The 24,289-nt window shown below is 46.7% G+C and overlaps 1 protein-coding gene across 4 annotated transcripts in view; it reads left to right on the forward strand.

Annotated features, from left to right (window-relative positions):
- Window positions 1–24,289, forward strand: part of COQ4 (coenzyme Q4) — a 66,986-nt gene that overhangs the window by 18,506 nt on the left and 24,191 nt on the right. For all 4 annotated transcript variants that reach the window (XM_030206974.1, XM_030206973.1, XM_030206976.1 and 1 more), the window contains exon 4: window positions 13,955–14,057. In XM_030206974.1, coding sequence (XP_030062834.1) covers window positions 13,955–14,057 — 103 coding nt within the window. The remainder of the gene's footprint in view (window positions 1–13,954; window positions 14,058–24,289) is intronic.

A 24,289-nucleotide genomic window follows, 5' to 3' on the forward strand; every position in this document is an offset into this window, starting at 1 on the left:
TTGCAGTGTTCCTCTAGCAACAGAGGCTCATCATCTTTCTCTGGGTGGAATGTCACCTGCAACAGATTTCAGCAGCACACTTAGTGTGAACACTGAATGTACAGGTGGACTACCTCAGCAGGAATTCCTTAGACCTAGGGGAATGGAAACTTTCGCCGGAGGCCTTTCGGTTGGTTACTCAGAAGTGGGGCACTTCGGAAATAGACCTCATGGCATCTCACCACAACACCAAACTTCCCAGATTTTTCAGCAGAAGAAGAAAGTGTGATTCAGAGGGCCTGGATGCTCTCCTACAACCCTGGCCAGGGTCTGCTCTTCATTATGTTTTTCCCCAGTGGTCAGTGATGGAGTTCTCCACAGAATCCATTTCCATCGAGGTCAGGTGAGTCTGATTGCGCCAGATTAGCTTAGGAGGCTGTACTACAGGGACCTGGTTCTGTCTTCCGGTTTGTCCAGGTCTGCTCATTCAGGGTCCCATCTAGATGGAGGATCCATCTTACAGGCTGGCTCTTGAGAGGTCAGAATTAAGGAAAATAGGATATTCTGAACAGGTTATTGCAACAGTAATTCATGCAAGGAAGTTCTACTTCCTCTGCTTATGCTCTCATTTGGCCTGTTTTTTTGAAGCATGGTGCTCAGAAAGGGCTTTGTCTCCATTTCATTCCTCTTTACCCTACATTTTATCCTTCTTACAGTAAGGCCTTAAAAAGGGTCTAGCCTACAATACTCTATAAGTGCAAGTGGCAGCTTTTGCCTGTTATCCAGGTCGCATTCTCAATTCTTCCTTGGCCTCTCATTCTGATGTGGTTCATTTCTTGAGAGGAGTCAATCATCTTTTCCCAAATGGAATCTTAATCTGGTTCTTCAGTCTATGCAGAAGCCACCTTTTGAGCCTTTGAGGAAAGCTACCTTAAAAGACCTTACCCTTAAAGCTGGTTTCCTGGTCTGTAGTGGGATATACTGCCCATACCTGTCTATGCATAAGGCCTGCATTGCTGAACTGATGCCTATGAACCAAACTCTGACTAGGCCAGGAATCATCTTTTTAGGATAAGACTTCCTACAGAAATGGACTGACATTCCAAGGAAAATCTGTATTTTCTCTCTTCTTGAGTTTTTCTGTATTTCAGGAATGCCAACTCTTTAGCCTTTATTTTCAAAGCAAGTGGCTGAGAAAATAAAGGCTAAAGAGTTGGCGTTCCTGAAATACAGAAAAACTGAAGAAGAGGAACATGGAGAGGAATACCGGATGAAATGGAAAGAAGCCAAGGGAGAGATATGTCTGGCGAAAGCGCAAGCGGAAGAACAAATGGCTAGAAATGTAAGGCGGGGTGACAAAAAGGTATATTAGTGAAAGGAGAATGACTAAAAAGGGAATTGTGAGACTGAAAGATGCTGCGAACCACTATGTAGAAAATGATGAAGAAAAAGCAAATTTGCTAAATAGATACTTTTGTTCTGTTTTCACAGAAGAAAATCCTGGAGAAGGACCGTGATTGACTGGCAAAAGTACATATGAGAATGGAGTGGATATAGCACCGTTCATGGAAGAGAGTGTGTATGAACAACTTGAAAATCTAAAGGTGGACAAAGCCATGGGACCAGACGGCATCCACCCCAGGATATTGAGGGAACTCAGAGCAGTTCTGGCGGGTCCTCTTAAAGATTTGTTTAATAAATCCTTGGAGATGGAAGAGGTTCCGTGGGATTGGAGAACAGCGGATGTGGTCCCTCTTCACAAAAGTGGTGATAGGGAAGAAGCTGCAAACTACAGGCCGGTAAGCCTCACTTCGGTTATTGGAAAAGTAATGGAAGCCATGCTGAAGGAAAGGATAGTGAATTTCCTGGAAGCCAAAGGTAAATCATGCCAAACGAATCTCATTGAATTCTTTGACTGGGTGACCGGAGAATTGAATCATGGACATGCTATAGACGTAATCTACTTAGATTTCAGCAAAGCTTTTGACATGGTTCCCCACAGGAGGCTCTTGAATAAACTTGACAGGCTGAAGATAAGACCCAATGTGGTGAACTGGATTAGGAACTGGTTGACGGACAGACGCCAGAGGGTGGTGGTTAATGGAATTCGCTTGGATGAGGGAAAGGTGAGTAGTGGAGTGTCTCAGGGATAGGTGCTGGGGCCGATTCTGTTCAGTATATTTGTGAGTGATATTGCCGAAGGGTTAGAAGGAAAAGTTTGCCTTTTTGTGGATGATACTAAGGTTTGTAACGGAGTGGACACCCGGGAGAGAGTGGAAAACATGAAAAAGGATCTGCGGAAGCTAGAAGAATGGTCTAAGGTTTGGCAATTAAAATTCAATGCGAAGAAATGCAAAGTGATGCACTTAGTGAGTAGAAATCCACGAGAGACGTATGTGTTAGGCAGTGAGATTCTGATATGTACGGAAGGGGAGAGGGATCTTGGGGTGATAGTATTTGGGGATCTGAAGGCGACATAACAGTGTGACAAGACGGTGGCCATAGCTAGAAGGTTGCTGGGCTGTATAGAGAGAGGTGTGACCAGCAGAAGAAAGGCGGTGTTGATGCCCCTGTATAAGTCATTGGCGAGGCCCCGCCTGGAGTATTGTGTTCAGTTTTGGAGGCCGTATCTTGCTAAGGATGTAAAAAGAATTGAAGCGGTGCAAAGAAAAGCTACAAGAATGGTATGGGATTTGCGTTACAAGACATATGAGAACAGACTTGCTGACCTGAACATGTATACCCTGGAGGAAAGGAGAAACAGGGGTGATATGATACAGACATTCAAATATTTGAAAGGTATAAATCCGTAAACGAACCTTTTCCGTGGATGGAAAGGCGGTAGAACTAGAGGACATGAAATGAGATTGAAGGGGGGCAGACTCAAGAAAAATGTCAGGAAGTATTTTTTCACGGACAGAGTGGTGGATACTTGGAATGCCCTCCCGCAGGAGGCAGTGGAGATGAAAATGGTAACGGAATTCAAAAATGCGTGGGATAAACATAAAGGAATCCTGTTCAGAAGGAATGGATCCTCGGAAGCTTAGCAAAGATTGGGTGGCAGAGCTGATGGGGGGAGGCAGGACTAGTGCTGGGCAGACTTCTACAGACTTTGCCCTGAAAATGGGAGATACAAATCAAGGTCAGGTATACACATAAAGTAGCACATATGAGTTTATCTTGTTGGGCAGACTGGATGGACTGTACAGGTCTTTCTCTGTCGTCATCTACTATGTTACTCTCTCTGGGGTGAAGCTGCAGGACTGTGATGTACATCGATACTGGTATGTGATCTTTGCTGACCATCTTGTAAGGCGCTGCAGTACTAGCTCTGATAAGGAGGACTATCACCAAGGCTTCATTATATCATCTTCACAGGCATTCCTGTGCCCAGTGGTCCTAGTGTACCAAAGCTTTACTATCCACTGTCCATATGCACACTTCATGCCAGCAGTCTTTGTCTGCCCAGTCCATCCAATCAGAGAGCTGTTACATGTGTGATACGATGTGCACTATATGAGGGACACTGACGGACAGAGGAGGAGGTCTACTCAGGGAGTATACTCAAAAGAGACGAGAGCTACACAGGCACTTTTCTCTGATGGGTGTTATTTCACTAGCCAACATATAGTCTCTCGAGTATCACTGGAGGAGTGCCCTAGTGGTTAGGGTGGTGGACTTTGGTCCTGGGGAACTGAGGAACTGAGTTCGATTCCCACTTCAGGCACAGGCAGCTCCTTGTGACTCTGGGCAAGTCACTTAACCCTCCATTGCCCCATGTAAGCCGCATTGAGCCTGCCATGAGTGGGAAAGCGTGGGCTACAAATGTAACAACAAAAAAAAAAAGTCCTCAGTGCTCATAAAGGAACTGAACTACAAATATGTGTTATACTGAGTAAGAACCAGTACTGGGTAGCATCTTAGCTTCAACTGAGAAAGTTCCAGAGAAGAGCTGTATGCATTCCAACTTCCTTGCTGATAGCCTTCCACATCAAACACAGATGGAAGACACAGTGGAGCAGGAAGACACAGTGGAGCAGGCAGTCTATCTACTTGGCCTTCTTCTGGAGCCAGCTGGGAAACAGCTTGGAGTCTGAGAGGGAAAGGAGAGACCTGCCACACAAACCGCCTTATTTTCAAAAGAGAAAGAAGCCCATATTTCAACCCAAATCGGGAGATGGGCGTCTGTCTCCCGTGGGCGCCCAAATTTTATTTTATTTTTATTTATTGCATTTGTACCCCACATTATCCCACCTTTTTGCAGGCTCAATGTGGCTTACAGAGTAAGGTTATGATAAAGTCAGTACATGATTTAGATACAGTTGATCATAAGCTGAGGTAAAAGAGGATTTAGATAGGCGGATGTTGGGTAGGTTGTGTGAGAAGTGTTTTAGGTGTGCTTGGGTGGGTTGGGGATGATTTGTATCATTGAGGGTGACTTTTGTAAGCTTTGTTAAAGAGGTATAATCGAATGCCGATTTTGGCCGTCTTCAACTGCAATCTGTCGCGGAAATGGCCAAAGTTGACGAGGGCGTGTCGGAGGCATGGTGAAGGCGGGACTGGGGTGTGTTTATCGGCCGAGCAGAGATGGGCGTCCTCGGCCGATAATCGAAAAAAGAAAGGCGTTTTTAGCATGAATTCAGGTCACTTTTTTTGGACCCTTTTTTTCACGAACAAGTCCCAAAAAAGTGCCCTAAATGACCAGATGACCACCGGAGGGAATCGGGGATGACCACCCGTCTCCCCCAGTAGTCACTAACCCCCTCCCACAAAAAAAAACAACTTTAACACCTTTTTTTGCCAGCCTGTATGCCAGCCTCAAATGCCATCACAGCAGTATGCAGGTCCCTGGAGCAGTTGTTAGTGGGTGCAGTGGACTTCAGCCAGGTGGACCCAGGCCCATCCCCCCCTACCTGTTACACTTGTGGTGGTAAATGGGAGCCCTCCAAACTGCCCCCAAAACCCACTATACCCACATCTAGGTGCCCACCTTCAGCCATAAGTGCTATGGTAATGGTGTAGAGTTGTGAGGAGTGGGTTTTGGGGGGGATTTGGGGGGCTCAGCACCCAAGGGAAGGGAGCTATGGACTTCAGAGGTATTTTACTTTTTTTTTTTTTAATTGTTACAAGTGCCCCCTAGGGTGCCTGGTTGGTGTCCTGGCATGTGAGGGGGACCAGTGCACTATGAATCCTGGCCCCTCCCACGACCCAGTGCCTTGGATTTGTTTGTTTTTGAGCTGGGCGCCTTCGGTATCCATTATCGCTGAAAAACGATACTGCCCAGCTCAAATCCGCACAAATCCGATGCATTTGCCCGGCACAAACCGTATTATCGCAAAAAGATGGACGCCCATTTTTTTTCAAAAATACAGTTTGTCCCGCCCCTTCACATACCCATTCTCGGAGATAGACGCCCTTGGAGATGGGCGTTCGCGTTCGATTATGCCTCTCAAAGGAAGCCAAAGGATTTTTCTAGGCAGCCTACAGGGTAATGTTAGTTGTCCTTCCTATAAGTCAGAACCTCTTAGCATGTGGTCTTGCACAAGTAGTTATCTCAGGAATAATTATTAGTTGCACTGATATTGCTACCTTTCTGTTCTACAATATACTGATAAGTCGCTGCTAAGTTGTCCTTATTGCATTGCCACAATAATATAATCTATCCTTCTGTTTTACACTGTGTGTATATATATGTATATATATATATATATATATATATATATATATATATATATATATATATATATATGTGTGTGTATGTATATATATATTTTTTCCAAAGTGTATATGTGTATATATGTGTGTGTGTGTGTGTATATATATATATATATATAATTTTTTTTTCTTTTTCTTCCAAAGTGTGGCAATTTTCTCTCATATTGCCAGCAAAACCTTCGTGATAACCCCTTTTCTTCCTTTTGGAGCCACTTTAGGGCAAATCATACTCCAAGCAGACGAGACAAGCCACAAACTCGAACCAGAGTAATTATTAGCTAATTAGTTGATAATCACCTTATTAGCCCTACAGTCTCATTTGTGCACAGGGTTTCTGAGCGTCAGGCATTATCCTGTAGAGATCCATTCTCTGAAGCAGGAGTAACAATTTGAACAGTTCTTTCTTTTCTTCCTAAGAATGGTGTCTGCATTTCACGTCAATCAACCTTTTACTTCTCGTTTCGAGAGGAGGATGATAAGAAAGACATTCACTTGTTGCGTTTCCTCAACATTTGCCATGTGCTTATTTAGTATTTGAAAGCTACCAATGAATTTCATTGCTCGGATCATTTCACTCTTCTCATGGGTCAGAATCGGGGTAATGCAGCTTCTAAAACAACCATTACTCATTGGATTAAAGAGGCTATAGCCTTAGCTTATCTTCTTTCCGGCAAGCAGCTTCCAGCTTCTGCATGAACACCATTAACTTCCTGGGCGGAGTCTAGGACTTTCTCTCTGGAGGAAATCTGTAGAGCGGCTGTATGGTCCTCTTTGCATACTTTTTCCAGACATTATCGCTTGGATGTCGCAGCTTGGGCAGACACTTTTTTTGGAACATCAGTTATCTCTGCGGGTGTTTCAGATTCCCACCCTATGTAAGTACTGCTTTGCTACATCCCACAAGTCTCTGGATTCATTTGCTGCCGATGACAAGGAAGGAAAAGTTGTCATACCTATAAATTAGTCACAGCAGATGAATCCAGAATCCCACCCTTCTTTTCATTGCTCTAGTTTGATGTTTGGTTCATTTCTCTGTTTAAAGTTTTTTCTGTATGTTGCTGTTCAAAATTACACTTGTACTATTATTCACTCTTTTGCCTCTGTGAGGAAGGTGAAATATTGTGCCTAATTATTCTTTTTGCTTTGTTATGAGAAATACTAACTGACCAAGGAGCATTCCGTCCTATATGACTGAGTTCAGTTCAGTGCCCTCCATCTCCCCCTGCTGGTAGATGGACATAACCAACAAGTCTCTGGATTCATCTGCTATGACAAAAGGAAAGGAAATTATTAGGTGAGACATAATTTCTCCATACAGATGATGATGCTCCAGCACTGTTTCATTCTGAGTTTTGGGAATTTTCTTTAGTTGTCAGTTTACACCTAAGGTAGTAACATTTCTCCGAGGACAAGCAGGCTGCTTGTTCTCACGACTGGGTTGACGTCCACGGCAGCCCCCACCAACCGGAACAAAACTTTGCGGGCGGTCCCGCACACAGGGCACGCCCACCGCGCATGCACGGCCGTCTTCCCACCCGTGCGCGACCGTTCCCGCTCAGTCTTTTCTTTTCCGCGCTGGAGAGAGCCGTGTTCGTCTCTCTCTCTGTCAGCCCCGGAAACCGGATCACGGGTTTGCCGCGAGATTTTCTTCTTCGTTGTTTTCTTAGTTGTTTTTCTCTGTTTATTTTGTTTAAAAAAAAAAAAAAAACGAGAAAACTTTGTTTTTCCCTCGTATTTTTAGCGGGGGCGTCTCGTTGCGGCCTTGTGGCCGCGCGGTCGATTTATTTTTCGAGGTGTGAATTTTACCGCCACCATCGACGACTTTGACTTCGCCGACGCGATTTTTCCGTCGATGTCCTCGAAGGTCCCGAGTGGATTTAAGAAGTGTGGTCGGTGCGGCCGGCATATCTCGCAGACCGACACTCACGCTTGGTGCCTCCAGTGCCTTGGGCCGAAGCACAATACCAAGACGTGCACCTTGTGTCTCGGTTTACGGAAACGGACACAGGTGGCGAGGCAAGTTCTACGGGACCGTCTTTTTGGAACTTGCGCCGGCCCCTCGACGTCGACTTCGATGGCATCGGTGTCGACGGCCGGATCTTCGGTACCGGTATCGATGTCCACGAAATCGGCACCGACGGCACCGACTCCAGGAGCACAGGTCCCGTTGGCCCGCCGGTCTTCCGGAGATGGCAGGAGTGAGCGGCCACGTGGGCAATCGGCCCCGGTCACTCCCTCTTCCCAGGGCCCTCGGGACCGAAACCCTGTCGGACCCGAGGCCGAGGGGGATCTACCTCCTCCTCTTCGGTACCGCCGAGCGCCGATGACGGGCACCGGAAAAAGACAAAAAAGCACCGTCATCGGTCGCCCACGGCGCATGTGGCTACCGGCTCCAGAGATGATTCGACTCAGAGGAAGCGGCAGCGCCGGGAGGAGCGGTCCCCCTCTGTGGTAGAGGTATCGTTACGTCAGGGCACCAGCACTTCGGTGCCGTCTCCTGGACCCGAACAGCTTCCAGCACCGACACCTCTACCGGCCCCCTCGCCTTTCCCGACAGCGGGCCTGGACGAGTGCCTCCGAGCCATCCTGGAAGGGCTGATGTGCCAGACTGTGCCGGCGCCGGGGGTGCTTGCGCCCTCGGCGCCGTTGACGGAGGCGCCGGCGTGCTCTAGCCCGGTGCCGAGGCCTTCGACGCCGACGCCGCTTGCGGCGCCGGTCTCGACCGCCACGCAGGTGGAGTCCCCGTCGACGGAGGGAGCTACATCCCCGCCGGCGCGGGAGTCCATCGCTCGACGACGCCACCGAGGACTCGGTGCCTCGAAGTCGAGCCGGGCCCGGTTGAGGTCTGAGCTACAGGAGCTCATGTCCGACACCGAGGAAGAGGCCTCGTGGGGGGAGGAGGAGGACCCCAGATATTTCTCCTCAGAGGAGTCTGTGGGCCTTCCCTCCGACCCCACTCCTTCACCAGAGAGGAAGCTCTCGCCACCTGAGAGCCTCTCCTTTGCCTCCTTTGTCAGGGACATGTCTATTTGCATTCCCTTCCCCGTGGTCTCTGTGGATGAGCCGAGGGCCGAGATGCTCGAGGTCCTCGACTATCCATCACCACCTAGAGAGTCCTCCACGGTACCGTTGCACAATGTCCTCAAAGAGACACTGCTTCGGAACTGGTTGAGACCTTTATCTAACCCCACCATCCCCAAGAAAGCGGAGTCCCAATACAGGATCCACTCAGACCCAGAGTTAATGCGGCCTCAATTGCCTCATGACTCGGCGGTCGTGGACTCTGCTCTCAAGAGGCCACGGAGTTCGAGGGATACCGCCTCGGCGCCCCCGGGGCGGGAGTCTCGCACTCTGGACTCGTTTGGGAGGAAGGCCTACCAATCTTCAATGCTCGTGACCCGCATCCAGTCCTACCAGCTCTACACGAGCATACACATGCGGAATAATGTGAAGCAACTGGCGGACCTGGTCGACAAGCTCCCCCCGGAGTAGTCCAGACCTTTTCCGGAGGTGGTCAGGCAGCTGAAGGCGTGCAGAAAGTTCCTGTCCAGGGGTATATATGACACCTGTGATGTGGCATCTCGTGCTGCGGCCCAAGATATAGTGATGCGCAGGCTCTCATGGCTGCGTGCCTCTGACCTGGACAACCGCACCCAGCAGCGGCTGGCCGATGTCCCTTGCCGGGGGGATAATATTTTTGGTGAGAAGGTCGAGCAGTTGGTGTGGACCAACTACATCAGCGGGAAACCGCCCTCGACAAGCTCTCCCACCGGGCGCCTTCAGCATCCACCTCAGCAGGTGGACGTTTTTCCCGGGCCAGGCAGGCTGTGCCCTACGCCTACAACAAGCGTAGGTACACCCAGCCGGCCCGAAGGCCTCATCAGGCACAGGGACAGTCCCAGCGCACTCGTTCCCGTCAACAGCGTGCGCCTAAGCAGCCCCCGGCGCCTCCACAGCAAAAACCAGGGACGGGTTTTTGACTGGATCCATGGGAACATAGCCGCCATCAAAGTGTCCGTGCCGGACGATCTACCAGTCGGGGGGAGGTTAAAACTTTTTCACCAAAGGTGGCCTCTAATAACCTCCGACCAGTGGGTTCTCCAAATAGTGAGGTGCGGATACGCCCTGAATTTGGCCTCCCCTCCACCAAATTGTCCTCCGGGAGCCCAATCCTTCAGCTCCCAGCACAAGCAGGTACTTGCAGAGGAACTCTCCGCCCTTCTCAGCGCCAATGCGGTCGAGCCCGTGCCACCCGGGCAGGAAGGGCAGGGATTCTATTCCAGGTACTTCCTTGTGGAAAAGAAAACAGGGGAGATGCGCCCCTTCCTAGAACTGAGAGGCCTGAACAAATATCTGGTCAAAGAGAAGTTCAGGATGCTTTCCTTGGGCACCCTTCTACCAATGATTCAGAAAAACGATTGGCTATGTTCCATGGATTTAAAGGACGCATACACTCACATCCCGATACTGCCAGCTCACAGACAGTATCTCAGATTCCGCCTGGGGACACGGCACTTTTAGTATTGTGTGCTGCCCTTTGGGCTCGCCTCTGCCCCACGGGTGTTCACGAAGTGCCTCGTGGTGGTCGCGGCGTATCTACGCAAGCTGGGAGTGCACGTGTTCCCATATCTCGACGATTGGCTGGTCAAGAACACCTCGGAGGCAGGAGCTCTCCGGTCCATGCAGTGCACTATTCACCTCCTGGAGCTGCTGGGGTTTGTGATAAATTACCCAAAGTCCCATCTCCAGCCAGTCCAATCTCTGGAATTCATAGGAGCTCTGCTGAATTCTCAGACGGCTCAGGCCTTTCTTCCCGAAGCGAGGGCCCACAACCTCCTGTCCCTCGCTTCCCAGACCAGAGCGTCTCAGCAGGTCACAGCTTGGCAGATGTTGAGACTCCTCGGTCATATGGCCTCCACAGTTCATGTGACTCCCATGGCTCGTCTTCACATGAGATCTGCTCAATGGACCCTAGCTTCCCAGTGGTGCCAGGCCACCGGGAATCTAGAAGATGTCATCCGCCTCTCCATCAGTTGCCGCACTTCACTGCACTGGTGGACCATTCGGACCAATTTGACCCTGGGACGCCCATTCCAAATTCCACAGCCCACGAAAGTGCTAACGACGGATGCATCTCGCCTGGGGTGGGGAGCTCATGTTGATGGGCTTCACACCCAGGGACTGTGGTCCCTCCAGGAAAAAGATCTTCAGATCAACCTCCTGGAGCTCCGAGCGGTCTGGAACGCACTGAAGGCTTTCAGAGATCGGCTGTCCTGTCAAATTATCCAAATTCGGACAGACAGTCAGGTTGCAATGTATTACATCAACAAGCAGGGGGGCACCGGATCTCGCCCCATGTGTCAGGAAGCCGTCGGGATGTGGCGTTGGGCCTGTCAGTTCGGCATGCTTCTCCAAGCCACATACCTGGCAGGTGTAAACAACAGTCTGGCCGACAGACTGAGCAGAGTCATGCAACCGCACGAGTGGTCGCTCCATTCCAGAGTAGTACACAAGATCTTCCGAGAGTGGGGCACTCCCTCGGTGGACCTTTTCGCCTCTCAGACCAACCACAAGCTGCCTCTGTTCTGTTCCAGACTACAGGCACACGGCAGACTAGCGTCGGATGCCTTTCTCCTCCATTGGGGGACCGGCCTCCTGTATGCTTATCCTCCCATACCTTTGGTGGGGAAGACCTTACTGAAGCTCAAGCAAGACCATGGCACCATGATTCTGATAGCACCTTTTTGGCCCCGTCAGATCTGGTTCCCTCTACTTCTGGAGTTGTCCTCCGAAGAACTGTGGAGATTGGAGTGTTTTCCGACTCTCATTTCACAGAACGACAGAGCGCTTCTGCACCCCAACCTTCAATCTCTGGCTCTCACGGCCTGGATGTTGAGGGCATAGACTTCGCTTCGTTGGGTCTGCCTGAGGGTGTCTCCCGTGTCTTGCTTGCCTCTAGGAAGGATTCCACTAAAAAGAGTTACTTTTTCAAGTGGAGGAGGTTTGTCGTTTGGTGTGAGAGCAAGGCCCTAGAACCTCATTCTTGTCCTGCACAGAACTTGCTTGAATACCTTCTGCACTTATCAGAGTCTGGCCTCAAGACCAACTCAGTAAGGAATCACCTTAGTGCGATTAGTGCTTATCATTTTCGTTTAGAGGGTAAAGCCATCTCTGGAGAGCCTTTAGTCGTTCGATTCATGAGAAGCTTGCTTTTGTCAAAGCCCCCTGTCAAGCCTCCTGCAGTGTCATGGGATCTCAACGTCGTCCTCACCCAGCTGATGAAACCTCCTTTTGAGCCACTGAATTCATGCCATCTGAAGTACTTGACCTGGAAGGTCATTTTCTTGGTGGCAGTTACTTCAGCTCGTAGGGTCAGTGAGCTTCAAGCCCTGGTAGCTCATGCTCCATATACTAAATTTCATCATAACAGAGTAGTGCTCCGCACTCACCCTAAGTTCCTGCCAAAGGTGGTGTCAGAGTTCCATCTTAACCAGTCAATTGTCTTGCCAACATTCTTTCCCAGACCGCATACCCGCCCTGCTGAACGTCAGTTGCACACATTGGACTGCAAGTGAGCGTTGGCCTTCTATTTGGAGCGGACACAGCCCCACAGACAGTCCGCCCAATTGTTTGTTTCTTTCGACCCCAATAGGAAAGGGGTCGCTGTCGGGAAACGCACCATCTCCAATTGGCTAGCAGATTGCATTTCCTTCACTTACGCCCAGGCTGGGCTGACTCTTGAGGGTCATGTCACGGCTCATAGTGTCAGAGCCATGGCAGCGTCGGTGGCCCACTTGAAGTCAGCCACTATTGAAGAGATTTGCAAGGCTGCGACGTGGTCATCTGTCCACACATTCACATCACATTACTGCCTCCAGCAGGATACCCGACGCGACAGTCGGTTCGGGCAGTCGGTGCTGCAGAATCTGTTTGGGGTTTAAATCCAACTCCAACCTCCAGGACCCGAATTTATTCTGGTCAGGCTGCACTCTCAGTTAGTTGTTCTTCGTAGGTCAATTTCTGTTATGCCCTCGCCGTTGCGAGGTTCAATTGACCTGGGTTCTTGTTTTGAGTGAGCCTGAGAGCTAGGGATACCCCAGTCGTGAGAACAAGCAGCCTGCTTGTCCTCGGAGAAAGCGAATGATACATACCTGTAGCAGGTGTTCTCCGAGGACAGCAGGCTGATTGTTCTCACCTACCCTCCCTCCTCCCCTTTGGAGTTGCGTTTTACTCTTTTTTGCTTGTCATTCAACTGAGCGGGAACGGTCGCGCACGGGCGGGAAGACGGCCGTGCATGCGCGGTGGGCGTGCCCTGCGTGCGGGACCGCCCGCAAAGTTTTGTTCCGGTTGGTGGGGGCTGCCGTGGACGTCAACCCAGTCGTGAGAACAATCAGCCTGCTGTCCTCGGAGAACACCTGCTACAGGTATGTATCATTCGCTATCTCAAGTTTGGTATCCACTTATTGATGACAAGGAATGACCAAACTTGTTCCTAGGGTTGGTACTAGCCACTGAAGTGTAACCAATATAATGATAAGTTTATTATCTTAAAAGAAATTAAACAGTAAGTTTATTCAGATTCTGTTTAGTACAGTTACTTACAAATTACAATATCCAATAGCTGTGGGTGTCCTATTCTGATGCATAGTACAGAATCATCATAACATCTGCATGAGCTTTTTCCATTCCCGCCGTTGTGTACAAATAATTATTTAAGCAAGTGTGATCTTTGGATTTAAATTTCAGTCTCACTAAGTGCATATATACCTCCTTAGAGTTTTTAAAATTACGATGAAGATATTTTTCAAAGCCTTTCATGCAGGTTAATAGGATGGCAGAAAGTTGCCCTCAGTCTGCCTAAAAGATACGTGTGGACCTCTACTGTTCTTCTAGAAGAGTAGCCTGGAAGGTTCAAATCCCACTTCAATTCCTTGTGATCTTGAGCAAGTCACTTAAACCAACATTCCCTCATCTACAGGCTTAGACTGTAGGTTCTCCAGGGAGCTACAAATGAAAAAGGCATGAACTAAATCTAAAATCTCTTTCCCTTTTACTTCTTGTGTGTTAGATAAGGGTGCTCTCCCAGGCATGCTCCTTATCTCTCCTGCTCCCACAAATCTGTCTTATAGGAATTCCTCATCCTAGTCTCTCCCCCTTGTAGATCTGGTCTTTGAGACCTTCCTAGACCCTCTTCCTTTGATAAGTGACTGCTTCAGCTAACATACAACTAAAAGCATGACTGACGCTCTCCTTTTGGCAGAGAAAGGCCAAGGATCCAGATGTCCACCCTGGAAGTGCACAAGCTCCGTGAGCTGCCCATTGGAACATTTGGCCGAGAATACGTCCGGTTTTTGGATGATAATGTGAGTTATGCATATGGTGGTTGTCAAAGCACTGTATTTTATGTAAAAGGTCATTTTAAAAACTTCAACAGAATATAGCTGTGTGTAAATGGACAAACCTTTAAAAAAAATTTTTTTAAACCCTCAAACTTTTTGCCATTATGGAACTATCCCTTGTTTCTTGCCAAATTAACCTTCAGCAATGCATCAGACTACTGAGAACCAGCACATACATTTTTTTCTTTATTAGTTGGGTTTATTTGGGAATTGAATGAAGAAACCTGAAAGGTCTACTTAATCCTCATGGCTCAACTGAATGACACGCAAAGGTTTACCACAAAGTGGAAGAACATAAGGGCAGATAAGGGAAAAGCGAAGTAGTGTAATCAACAGGACACTTCCAGAAGAAACCATGTGGATGATGAAGGTGTATAAGAATACTTTTATTACATGAAAATACTCAGTGGCGTAGCCAGGGGGGTGCCAGGGGAGCGGCTGCTCCCCCAAACAGAGTTCCGCCAGCTCCGGCACCTATTTTTTTCTCAATGTGTCGCATTGAAAATGTGCACCAGCGGAAGTCCGCTCTCACGCCACTCTCGCTGGCTTCTGAAAATACTCAAAAGGACTCAACACAGTACTGTCTTTTGGCTAATGTGCCTGCATCAGGAGTCTAGAAAAACACATATTTATAATAACCTAGGGATCCTTTTACTAAGCCACTTAGGCGTGTGCATCAATTTGGAGTTACTACCCGGCTACCACATGGCCCAGGCAGTAATTTCATTTTTTATGCGCATCCGTTATGCATGCCGGAAAATAATTTTTATTTTCAGGTGTGCGGTGGAAACTGGGCGGTAATTGTCATTCTACGCACGTAGACAATTACTGCACAGTTACTGCATGAGACCTTACCGCTAAGTCAGTGGGTGGCGGTAAGGTCTCGGACCCAAAATGGATATGTGCCAATTTTTATTTTGCCGCACATCCATTCTCGGCAAAAATTTTAAAAAGGCCTTTTTTACAGGCGTGCTGAAAAATGGATCTGCGCATTCCCAAAACACATGCCTACACTAGCATAGTTCATTTTTCAGCACACCTTAGTAAAAGGACCCCTTAAAGTCTATACAAAGTATAAATTACAACTAAACATTAAAAATAAAAAATATAAACATACAAAAATGTATATAAAACGATGAATGGTGTTCACATAATGTACAACGATAGCGAAACACTATACTATACAAATGTTTATATAAATCAAATAACAAGAAAGATGTTCACATGATATACTGAAATAGACTTTATGCTATCTACTTAGTGGCAAAAATGCAACAGTGGTTATATTTAAATATGGATACAAATAAAATGACATATAGAACAGATATCCACATAGTATACACAAAGATGCTGGGCATCAATAAGGCAAAAACAGTCTAAAAAATAATAACAATGAATAAGGATATCTCATAGAAACAAAGTAAAATATATAATGAAAAGACTAAGGTGGTTGATTACTAAAGCATAGCTCGAGTTATCTGCAGCAGGGCCCATAGGAATAAAATGGGCCCTGCTCCAGAAAACTCAAGCTAAGCTTTAGTAAACAACCCCCTAAGAGTGAAACAAACAAAAGAACCAAAACCTAAAAAAGGGGAAGTGTTTATACGCTTAGGTGATAAAAATAAACAAAACATGCAAGAAGAGAAATATTGGCGCTCCCAGTTGGAGCGTATAGCCTATAACAGAAGAAGCACTGTGAAAAGAGAACATATAGATTGTGATAAAGTCATATCCAGGATAGTTGGGTAAAGGCAGTTTCAGTCTGAAATACAAGTCCCAGAAGGCATTGCAGGCAAGGAGCCAGAGGGTGAGATGAAGAACCCGGACTGGACTCCTAGCTGCAATCGGGGAAGACATGGGTGTAAGCTGGCAGGTTGTGTAGAGTGGCTGCCACTAGGCGGAAAGAGAGTTAGGAAATCCTGTGTGCAGGAGCTCATCATTAGTCTAATGCTCAGCTCAGCTGGTGTGGGTGTGGGGAAGCTAATGGAAGGAGAATGATTGGTTGTGGTAGCTGAAGCCAGGGATTGATTAGGCAGGTGGGAAGGAGTCTCAGCAGTTCAGTTCAGGAGAGAGAAGCAGAAGGAGAGAGGCAGTTGCAGGCTGAAAACCCTTGGGCAGGGAGGTCCCTAAAGTACTGGCAGTTGCAGGCTGAAAACCCTTGGGCAGGGAGGTCCCTAAAGTACTGAAGCAGGCTGAAATTCCTTGGGTGAGAGGAAGTCCCAAAAGTATTGAACTCTCCTGAAGATAAAGAGGATAGAAGGTAGAAACTGCTGCTTGGTGACTGAACTGTGATGATGAACTGAAAGAACTGTTTGTCTTGGGAATTGAACTACTGTTTATGTTGCACTGGATAAAGAGCCCAGATTGGAGCTGACTGTAAGCCTGTATTGAATCCTGGTATGTGCTGATAGCCTGCTGCTTAAAGGGGACTATTGACCACACACTTTCAGGTGGCTTATATGTGCTTAAGATTGAAGGTGAATGCTGCTGTTGGAACTGTGTACTAGAAATCTGCATGGAATAAAAGTCCTTAAGATTGAAGTTACTGGTGGACATCTATTTCTTCATTGTACTGGGAGCCTGTGGCTGGAGGAGATTGTTCTATCCTTGGCTGCACAAGAAAGGTACCTGGTTACAAGATAAGTGTTATAGATAGAATGAGCGGTGATATCAACACAGTGTAAAGAGAAAGGAATTGCTGATCAAGTTTCCAATAATATAGCGCAAAAAATGTTATAGTAGTTAAATGCAAGTGCATATGCGAATAAGTGATATGCTAAGGAGAGCAAAGAAATGAAAATTATACATGTGGAAGTACTGCAGTATAAGATTAAGTAATCCATGGACAGAAAATGTAAATAAATGATCATTAGCTTTCTGCAGCAAAAGTAATTAAATGAGTGAAATCGCATTAGTAAATAGTGCCGCAATAGAAAATGTGAATATGCTGAGGATATGAATGCACAAACATATAATGCAATATTGTAATTTACAATTGAAAATAGATGTCTTAAAAAAGGCTTAAAAGTTACATTATACTTTGGCATGTATATTTGTGTTCTTATTCATGTACATATTTGAAAATATATTGGATTCCGAGGCTCATACAATTTATAATACATACCGTGTCAGTTTTATTACAATGCCATTTTACTAAACTAGGATGTACATTATATCATGTAAAAGTGAGGAAAATGTATTTATATCTGTATAGCGACAGCAACAACACATATAAACAAATCTAATTTTATTAAACCCACTTCTTGAACAGACGCTGTTTGTAATATGAATGTCATAAAATTACATTGTGTTAATCGGGTCGGCATGTACATAGGGTTCCTTTTGAAATTGGCGCCATTTCTAGATAACAGACTGCAACACATTTAAATAGTGAAAATAATGTGTTGCAGTCTGTTATCTAGAAATATCATAGTAACATAGTAACATAGTAGATGACGGCAGAAAAAGACCTGCACGGTCCATCTAGTCTGCCCACGATAAACTCATGTGTATACCTTACCTTGATTTGTACCTGTCTTTTTCAGGGCACAGACCGTATAAGTTTGTGCAGCAGTATTTCCCGCCTCCCAACCACCAGTCCCGCCTCCCATCACCGGCTCCGGCACAGACCCCGTATAAGTCTGCCCTCCCCCATCCTAGCCTCTCAACCACCAACCCCTCTTCCCCCCGCCACCCAATTTCAGCTAAGCTTCTGTGGATCCATTCCTTCTGCACAGGATTCCTTTATGCCTGTCCCACGCATGCTTGAATTCCGTTACCGTTTTCATCTCCACCACCTCCCGCGGGAGGGCATTCCAAGCGTTCACCACCCTCTCCGTGAAGAAATACTTCCTGACATCTTTCCTGAGTCTGCCCCCCTTCAATCTCATTTCATGTCCTCTCGTTCTACCGCCTTCCCTTCTCCGGAAAAGATTCGTTTGCGGATTAATACCTTTCAAATATTTGAACGTCTGTATCATATCACCCCTGTTCCTCCTTTCCTCCAGAGTATACATGTTCAGGTCAGCAAGTCTCTCTTCATACATCTTGGAACGCAACTCCCATACCATCCTCGTAGCTTTTCTTTGTACCGCTTCCATTTTTTTAACATCCTTCGCAAGGTACGGCCTCCAAAACTGAACACAATACTCCAGGTGGGGCCTCACCAACGTCTTATACAGGGGCATTAAAACCTCCTTTTTTCTGTTGGTCACACCTCTCTCTATACAGCCTAGCAACCTTCTCGCTACGGCCACCACCTTGTCGCACTGTTTCATCGCCTTTAGGTCCTCAGATACTATCACCCCAAGATCCCTCTCCCCGTCCGTGTCTATCAGGCTCTCCCCACCTAACACATACGCCTCCCTTGGATTTCTACTCCCTAAGTGCATCACTTTGCATTTCTTCGCATTGAATTTTAATTGCCAAACGTTAGACCATTTTTCCAGCTTCTTCAGATCTTTTTTCATGTTTTCCACTCCCTCTGGGGTGTCCACTCTGTTGCAAATCTTGGTGTCATCCGCAAAAAGGCAAACTTTACCTTGTAACCCTTCGGCAATGTCACTCACAAATATATTGAACAGAATGGGCCCCAGCACCAATCCCTGAGGCACTCCACGAAATGGCGCCAATTTCAAAAGGAACCCTATGTACATGCCGACCCGATTAACACAATGTAATTTTATGACATTCATATCAAAAGCAAAGTAGAATTATACTGAGAGTATAAGAAAACATTAGCATGAAAAAGACTCATATAAAAAAATTCTACTTTGCTTTTGATACAACAGCTTCTGTGAATGACATTCCTCCCAGCTTCGGGTACTGCCGACCTAATTAGCCTGCTATAATTTTTTTTTATTTTTTTTTTTTTTTTTTATTAAATCTTTTATTTATCAATTTCAAAATACAATATAGGATTAGCTCCTAATCGAGAAACACAGAAAGCAACAATTTTGAAAATCAAACAGAGTATTTCAACATTTAACCTGTTGCAAATTTCTAATACAAATAATCATCTCCTTATGCTTCCTTCCCTTCCCCCCTCCCTTCCCCACCCCATCCATGTGGTGGCTAGTCCAAGTCTTTTGACTGTTCATAGAGTGTCCAAATTTTTGTGAAAGCCATCATAGAGCTTCTCCGCAATGCCGTGAGCTTCGACATTTGATAGAGATACTCCACCTTTCGTAGCACCATGCCAATCCCCGGTACTTCCACTTGTTTCCAGGCCCGGGCCAAAACCAGCTTTGCTGCTACAAAATATTGAATGGCCAACCTGTGTTGCCAGCTAGGTATTATTGGAGGCCTAAAGTGGAGGAGGCAGCTTTCCGCTTCACAAGTATAGGTCTTTTGAGTCACTTTATTAACCTCCTCTATCACTTTTGCCCAATAAGCTTTTACTTTTTCACAGTCCCACCAGACATGTAAAAACGTGCCCGCTTGGCCACACTCCCGCCAGCATTGCCCCGATATCCCTGGATACATTTTCTGCAGCCTGATGGGAGTGTAGTACCACCAGTATAACATTTTAAATCCATTTTCGCTCGCAGATTGTGCTGGGGATGGCTTGAGTAAGTACTTATAATTTCGTTTCCACATTATCTGAGGATATGTGCGCTGCAATGCCGATTCCCATCTTGCCTGGTAGAACACCTGAGGATCAGTGCGTCCCAGCAGAGCTAAATATATACGTGTTATACTACCCTTACCTCCCCCTTTACGCATCGCTATTTCCAGTGCTGTTTCCTCCAGCTCCAGCTCATCCTGCGCTCGCCTCTTAATGAAATTGCGAAGACCGCAATAGTACACCAAGTCCCTCTCTACCAACCCGTATTCTGCTTGAAGTTCCGCAAAGCCCACCACTTCTCCCTCTCCCCATACTTGACCTAGAGTGCGTAGTCCCGCCTGTGCCCAAATTTGGAAGGCCTTTTCAGATTTACCCGAAGGAAATCCTCTCGCCCACCTAATTGCTGTTTGCCTATAATAATTGCGTTCCGGGAACAACGTCCTCCTAATCTGATACCAGGTCGATAAGATATGTTTCACTCCCAATGGAACCCTCCTAATTATTGGCGTCAACTCTTCCCCTGGGATCCATAGGATGTCCTCTATTTCTTTCCGGCCCACCCATGCCCGTTCCCAATGCAACCATTTCTTTGTTGCCCCCGGGACCCAATCTGCTAAAATTCTTAACTGTGCTGCTTGATAATATAAGTAAAAGTTGGGGACTCCCATACCTCCCTTCTCATGAGGTTGATACATCATAGTCCGTTTTACACGCGGAGGGCGTTTCTTCCAGATATATGTAAAAACTTTTCGCCTGAGTTTAACAAAAAAAGTGTTAGGAATTGGGACAGGAAGCGCCATAAAGAGATATAGTAGCTTGGGAAGTATCATCATCTTAACCGCAGAGATACGTCCCTTCCATGAGATATTAAGCCCTTCCCATCTATCGAGTTCCCTAAAAAGTTCATCTATTTTTTGGGGGAAATTAGTATGAAAGAGATCCTCTATTCTTGGTGTTATCTGTACTCCCAAATATCTGATCGAACTCTTAGCCCACACAAATGGAAATGCTGCCTGAAGGTCCGGTAGGTCGCTAGGGGGTACTGTTAGATTTAAGAAAACTGATTTTGTCAAATTAGGCTTGAATCCTGATAGCTGCCCATAGTGCGTCAAATGTTCTATTATCCGGTTCACTGACTGTTCCGGCTGGGAAAGAGTGAGTAATATGTCATCTGCAAATAACATAATTTTATGTTCCCTCATACCCCTCACTATCCCCTTTACTATTGTATCCCTTCTGATCTTACAGGCCAGTGGCTCCAAAGATAGAGCAAACAGGAGGGGGGATAGTGCACATCCCTGTCTAGTGCCCCGCCATAGATTAAACGTTCTCGTGTAAGACCCATTGATTTTTATTGTAGCTAATGGGGCCTGGTATAGTAACCGTAACCATTTGAGATATCTCCCTTTTATCCCTGCTCGCCTAAACACTGCGAACATGAAGGTCCAATCCACCCGATCAAATGCCTTCTCGGCATCTATCGAAAGCAATACTGCGGGCGTTGGTTCATCCTCCACTTGCTGTATAATGTGTAATAAGCAACGGATATTATCGAATGTCTGGCGACCTGTTATAAATCCCGCCTGATCCCCATGTATCACACCAGGCAATTTTTCTTGTAATCTGCGAGCCAAAATTTTTGTAAATATCTTATAATCTACATTCAGTAGAGAAATTGGCCTATAGGAGCTACAAAGCTGAGGATCTTTCCCTGGTTTTAATAACAGGGTAATCGCGGCTAGTCTCCACGAGTAAGGCAGCTCACGCGCATCTTCTAGGGAATTAAATAATTTCAACAATAGTGGCGCCAGATGTTTGATAAATAGCTTATAAAATCTCACAGTAAACCCATCTGGGCCTGGGGCCTTGCCATTTGCCATGTCCCCTATCGCCCATTTGATATCTTCCAGCGTTATAGGAGACGAGAGAAACTCTGACTCTCCTTCTTGCAGCTGGGGGACATCAATCTGTCCCAGATATTGCTCGCTTGCGGCGTCCTCAGCTGAGTGTTCCGGTTCATACAATGTAGTATAGTAATTTAAGAAAGTCTCCTGTACCTCTTCTGTTTGCGTGACAAGTTCCCCAGTTGGGGTTTGAATACCCCCAATATAATTGCGTTGAACCAATTTTTTAAGTTTACATGCCAACAGCCTACTCGCCTTGTCCCCAAATTCAAAGTGTTCTTGCTGTGCACATTGCAGTTGGGCCGCTATATCTGCAATTTGGAGTTCATTAAGTTTTGATCTCAACTGCTGCATCTTTTCTAGTTCAGCTACCTCCGTAGGGTTTTCTTTATGTTTGCGCTCTAAGTTGAGGAGTTCAGTTCTAATACCATTCTCCTCTTCTGCGCGGGTTTTATTTATATGTGTCTTCAGTGCAATCAATTTCCCTCTGATCACCACTTTAAGCCCCTCCCATACGCTGGCTGGGTGTACCTCTCCTGTATCATTAAATTCAATGTATTCTGAAATGTATTGTTCTATTGTTGGGATATTTTTCATCTCATGTAGGAGCATCTCATCCAGCCGCCAGTATCGTGTGCCCCCTCGTTTAACTCCTAATCTCAATGTCATGGTCACCGGGGAGTGGTCGGACCACGTGCGGGGTTCAATGTCTATCTCCTGAACTTTATTAGCTACTGTCACCTCCCCCAGCCAGGTATCTATTCTTGAGTAAGATTTATATTGGGAGGAGTAATATGTATAATCTTTTTCGGAGCCATGGTGTGACCGCCAGAGGTCCACCAGTCCCCACCTAGCCATAAAACCTTTGAATAATTTCCTATCGGCTTTTGCATAAGTTGCCTGTCCCGTGGAGTTATCCAGGGGAGGATGAATAGTGAGGTTCAGGTCACCCCCTATTAATAGGTGTCCCTGCTGATAATCTTGTAGTAGTCGCTCTAAACGCTCAAGGAATGGGCCTTGTCCTTGATTGGGTGCATATACATTAAGAATAGTATATTGGATATTATATAGGGAGGCCACTATCAGGAGGAATCTACCTTCCTTATCAGGGACAGTTTTGTGGATCTGCCACGGGTGCCTGCCTGAGAACGCTGTTAGGACCCCCCTCTTTTTGGAATTCCCACTACAGGAGGAAAACAATATCATGGGAAAACGTTTATGACAAACTAACTTTTCATAACTTTTTTTAAGATGTGTCTCCTGGAGCAAGACCAGGTCTGCTTGTAGGCGCAACATTTCTTTAAAGGTTAACTTACGCTTCATGGGGGAGTTGAGGCCCCTCACATTTAAGGTTACACATTTGAACATCCTATCAGCCATGCATTCTCATATTGCAGGTTATATGACCACCACCTTATACCCTCCCTCTTCCCTCCCTCCCTTATCCCCCCTCCCCCCTTCCCCACAAACCATATGTGACATGTCCCTGTCCCCGACTGGGACATGACTTTTAGAGAAGTGACTTAGCTTCCCGAATCCAGCCTCAGCTCTCTAAATGAGTCTGTTTCTTGTTTTGCTGTCAACATTACCACCATCAAACTTTCTTGTTTTATAACCTCCTGTGGCAACGATATACCGCTTGTAATCCATCATGTATTGGTTGTTCATGATTTCTTATTTGTTGTAGCCGTGAGCCCCGACGTCTGCCGTCTCAGGCGCCCTCGTCCTTGAGACACCCGCTGCCATTTCGACTTAGATCTCTGAGGGGCCTCGGCCGGTGCTCGTGCCTGTGTCGGATCGCTTGTTGTGTCTTGTCCCAGATAGTCTTGGGCATCTTCTAATGTCACCACTCGACGCTGTTTTCCCGCCTGGGAGAAGACTAGCGCAAAAGGATATTGCCATTTATATTTAACACCTTCTGCTCGGAGTCGCTCAGTCAGCGGCCGCAGTGCACCTCTCCGTTTCAAGGTTGTAGCTGATAGGTCCTGAAAAATCTCTATGGGAAACGTTTCCCAGGTTATCGGGCTGCTCAATCTCGCCTTATGCATGATGTCTTCTTTCATTTTAAACTCGGAGAAACACGCCACTATGTCTTTGGGTGCGTTGGCCCTTCGCTGACCCGTAGCCCTGTGTGCTCTCTCCAGCCTGATGGTATTAGGCGCGATTGTCTGTTCTGGTGTAGATAGGAGGTGGGCGGCTATTTTTTGTACTACCAGCTCACAGTTGACAAATTCCGGCATCTCAGGCAGGCCCCGAATTCTTATGTTGGAGCGCCGACTCCTGTTCTCAAGGTCTTCCACCTTATCGGTAAGGAATCTTAGCTCAGTTTGTTGCTCGGATAGACGGTTCTCCACTACATTAAGGGAGTCTGCCTGCTCTTCTAGGCCTGCTTCAGCTTCGCTAACTCTGGTGCCCAGTTCTGAGATCTCTCCACGGAGATCTGCACCTAGCTGTGCGAAGTCGCGACGCATCTCCTTAATTTCCGATTTAATATCTTGAAACCAGATTTAGAGTTGTTCCCACTTGTCTGGTGGCATCTCATTTCCCCCCTTATCTCCATTGACCTCTGCGTTTATCGGCGCACGCGGCCGCGTAGCGTCTTCACCAGCATTCTGTTCTCCGGCCTGTGTGTTTTTTGCCGCCTCCCGCTGACGATACGAGAAAGCAGTCAAATCTGTAGTTTTCGGACCCGGAGTTGACATTATTGGGGTCGCGTTCGGCTCTCG

This window comes from Microcaecilia unicolor, chromosome 6 (assembly GCF_901765095.1).
Source record: "Microcaecilia unicolor chromosome 6, aMicUni1.1, whole genome shotgun sequence".
NCBI lineage: Eukaryota > Metazoa > Chordata > Amphibia > Gymnophiona > Siphonopidae > Microcaecilia > Microcaecilia unicolor.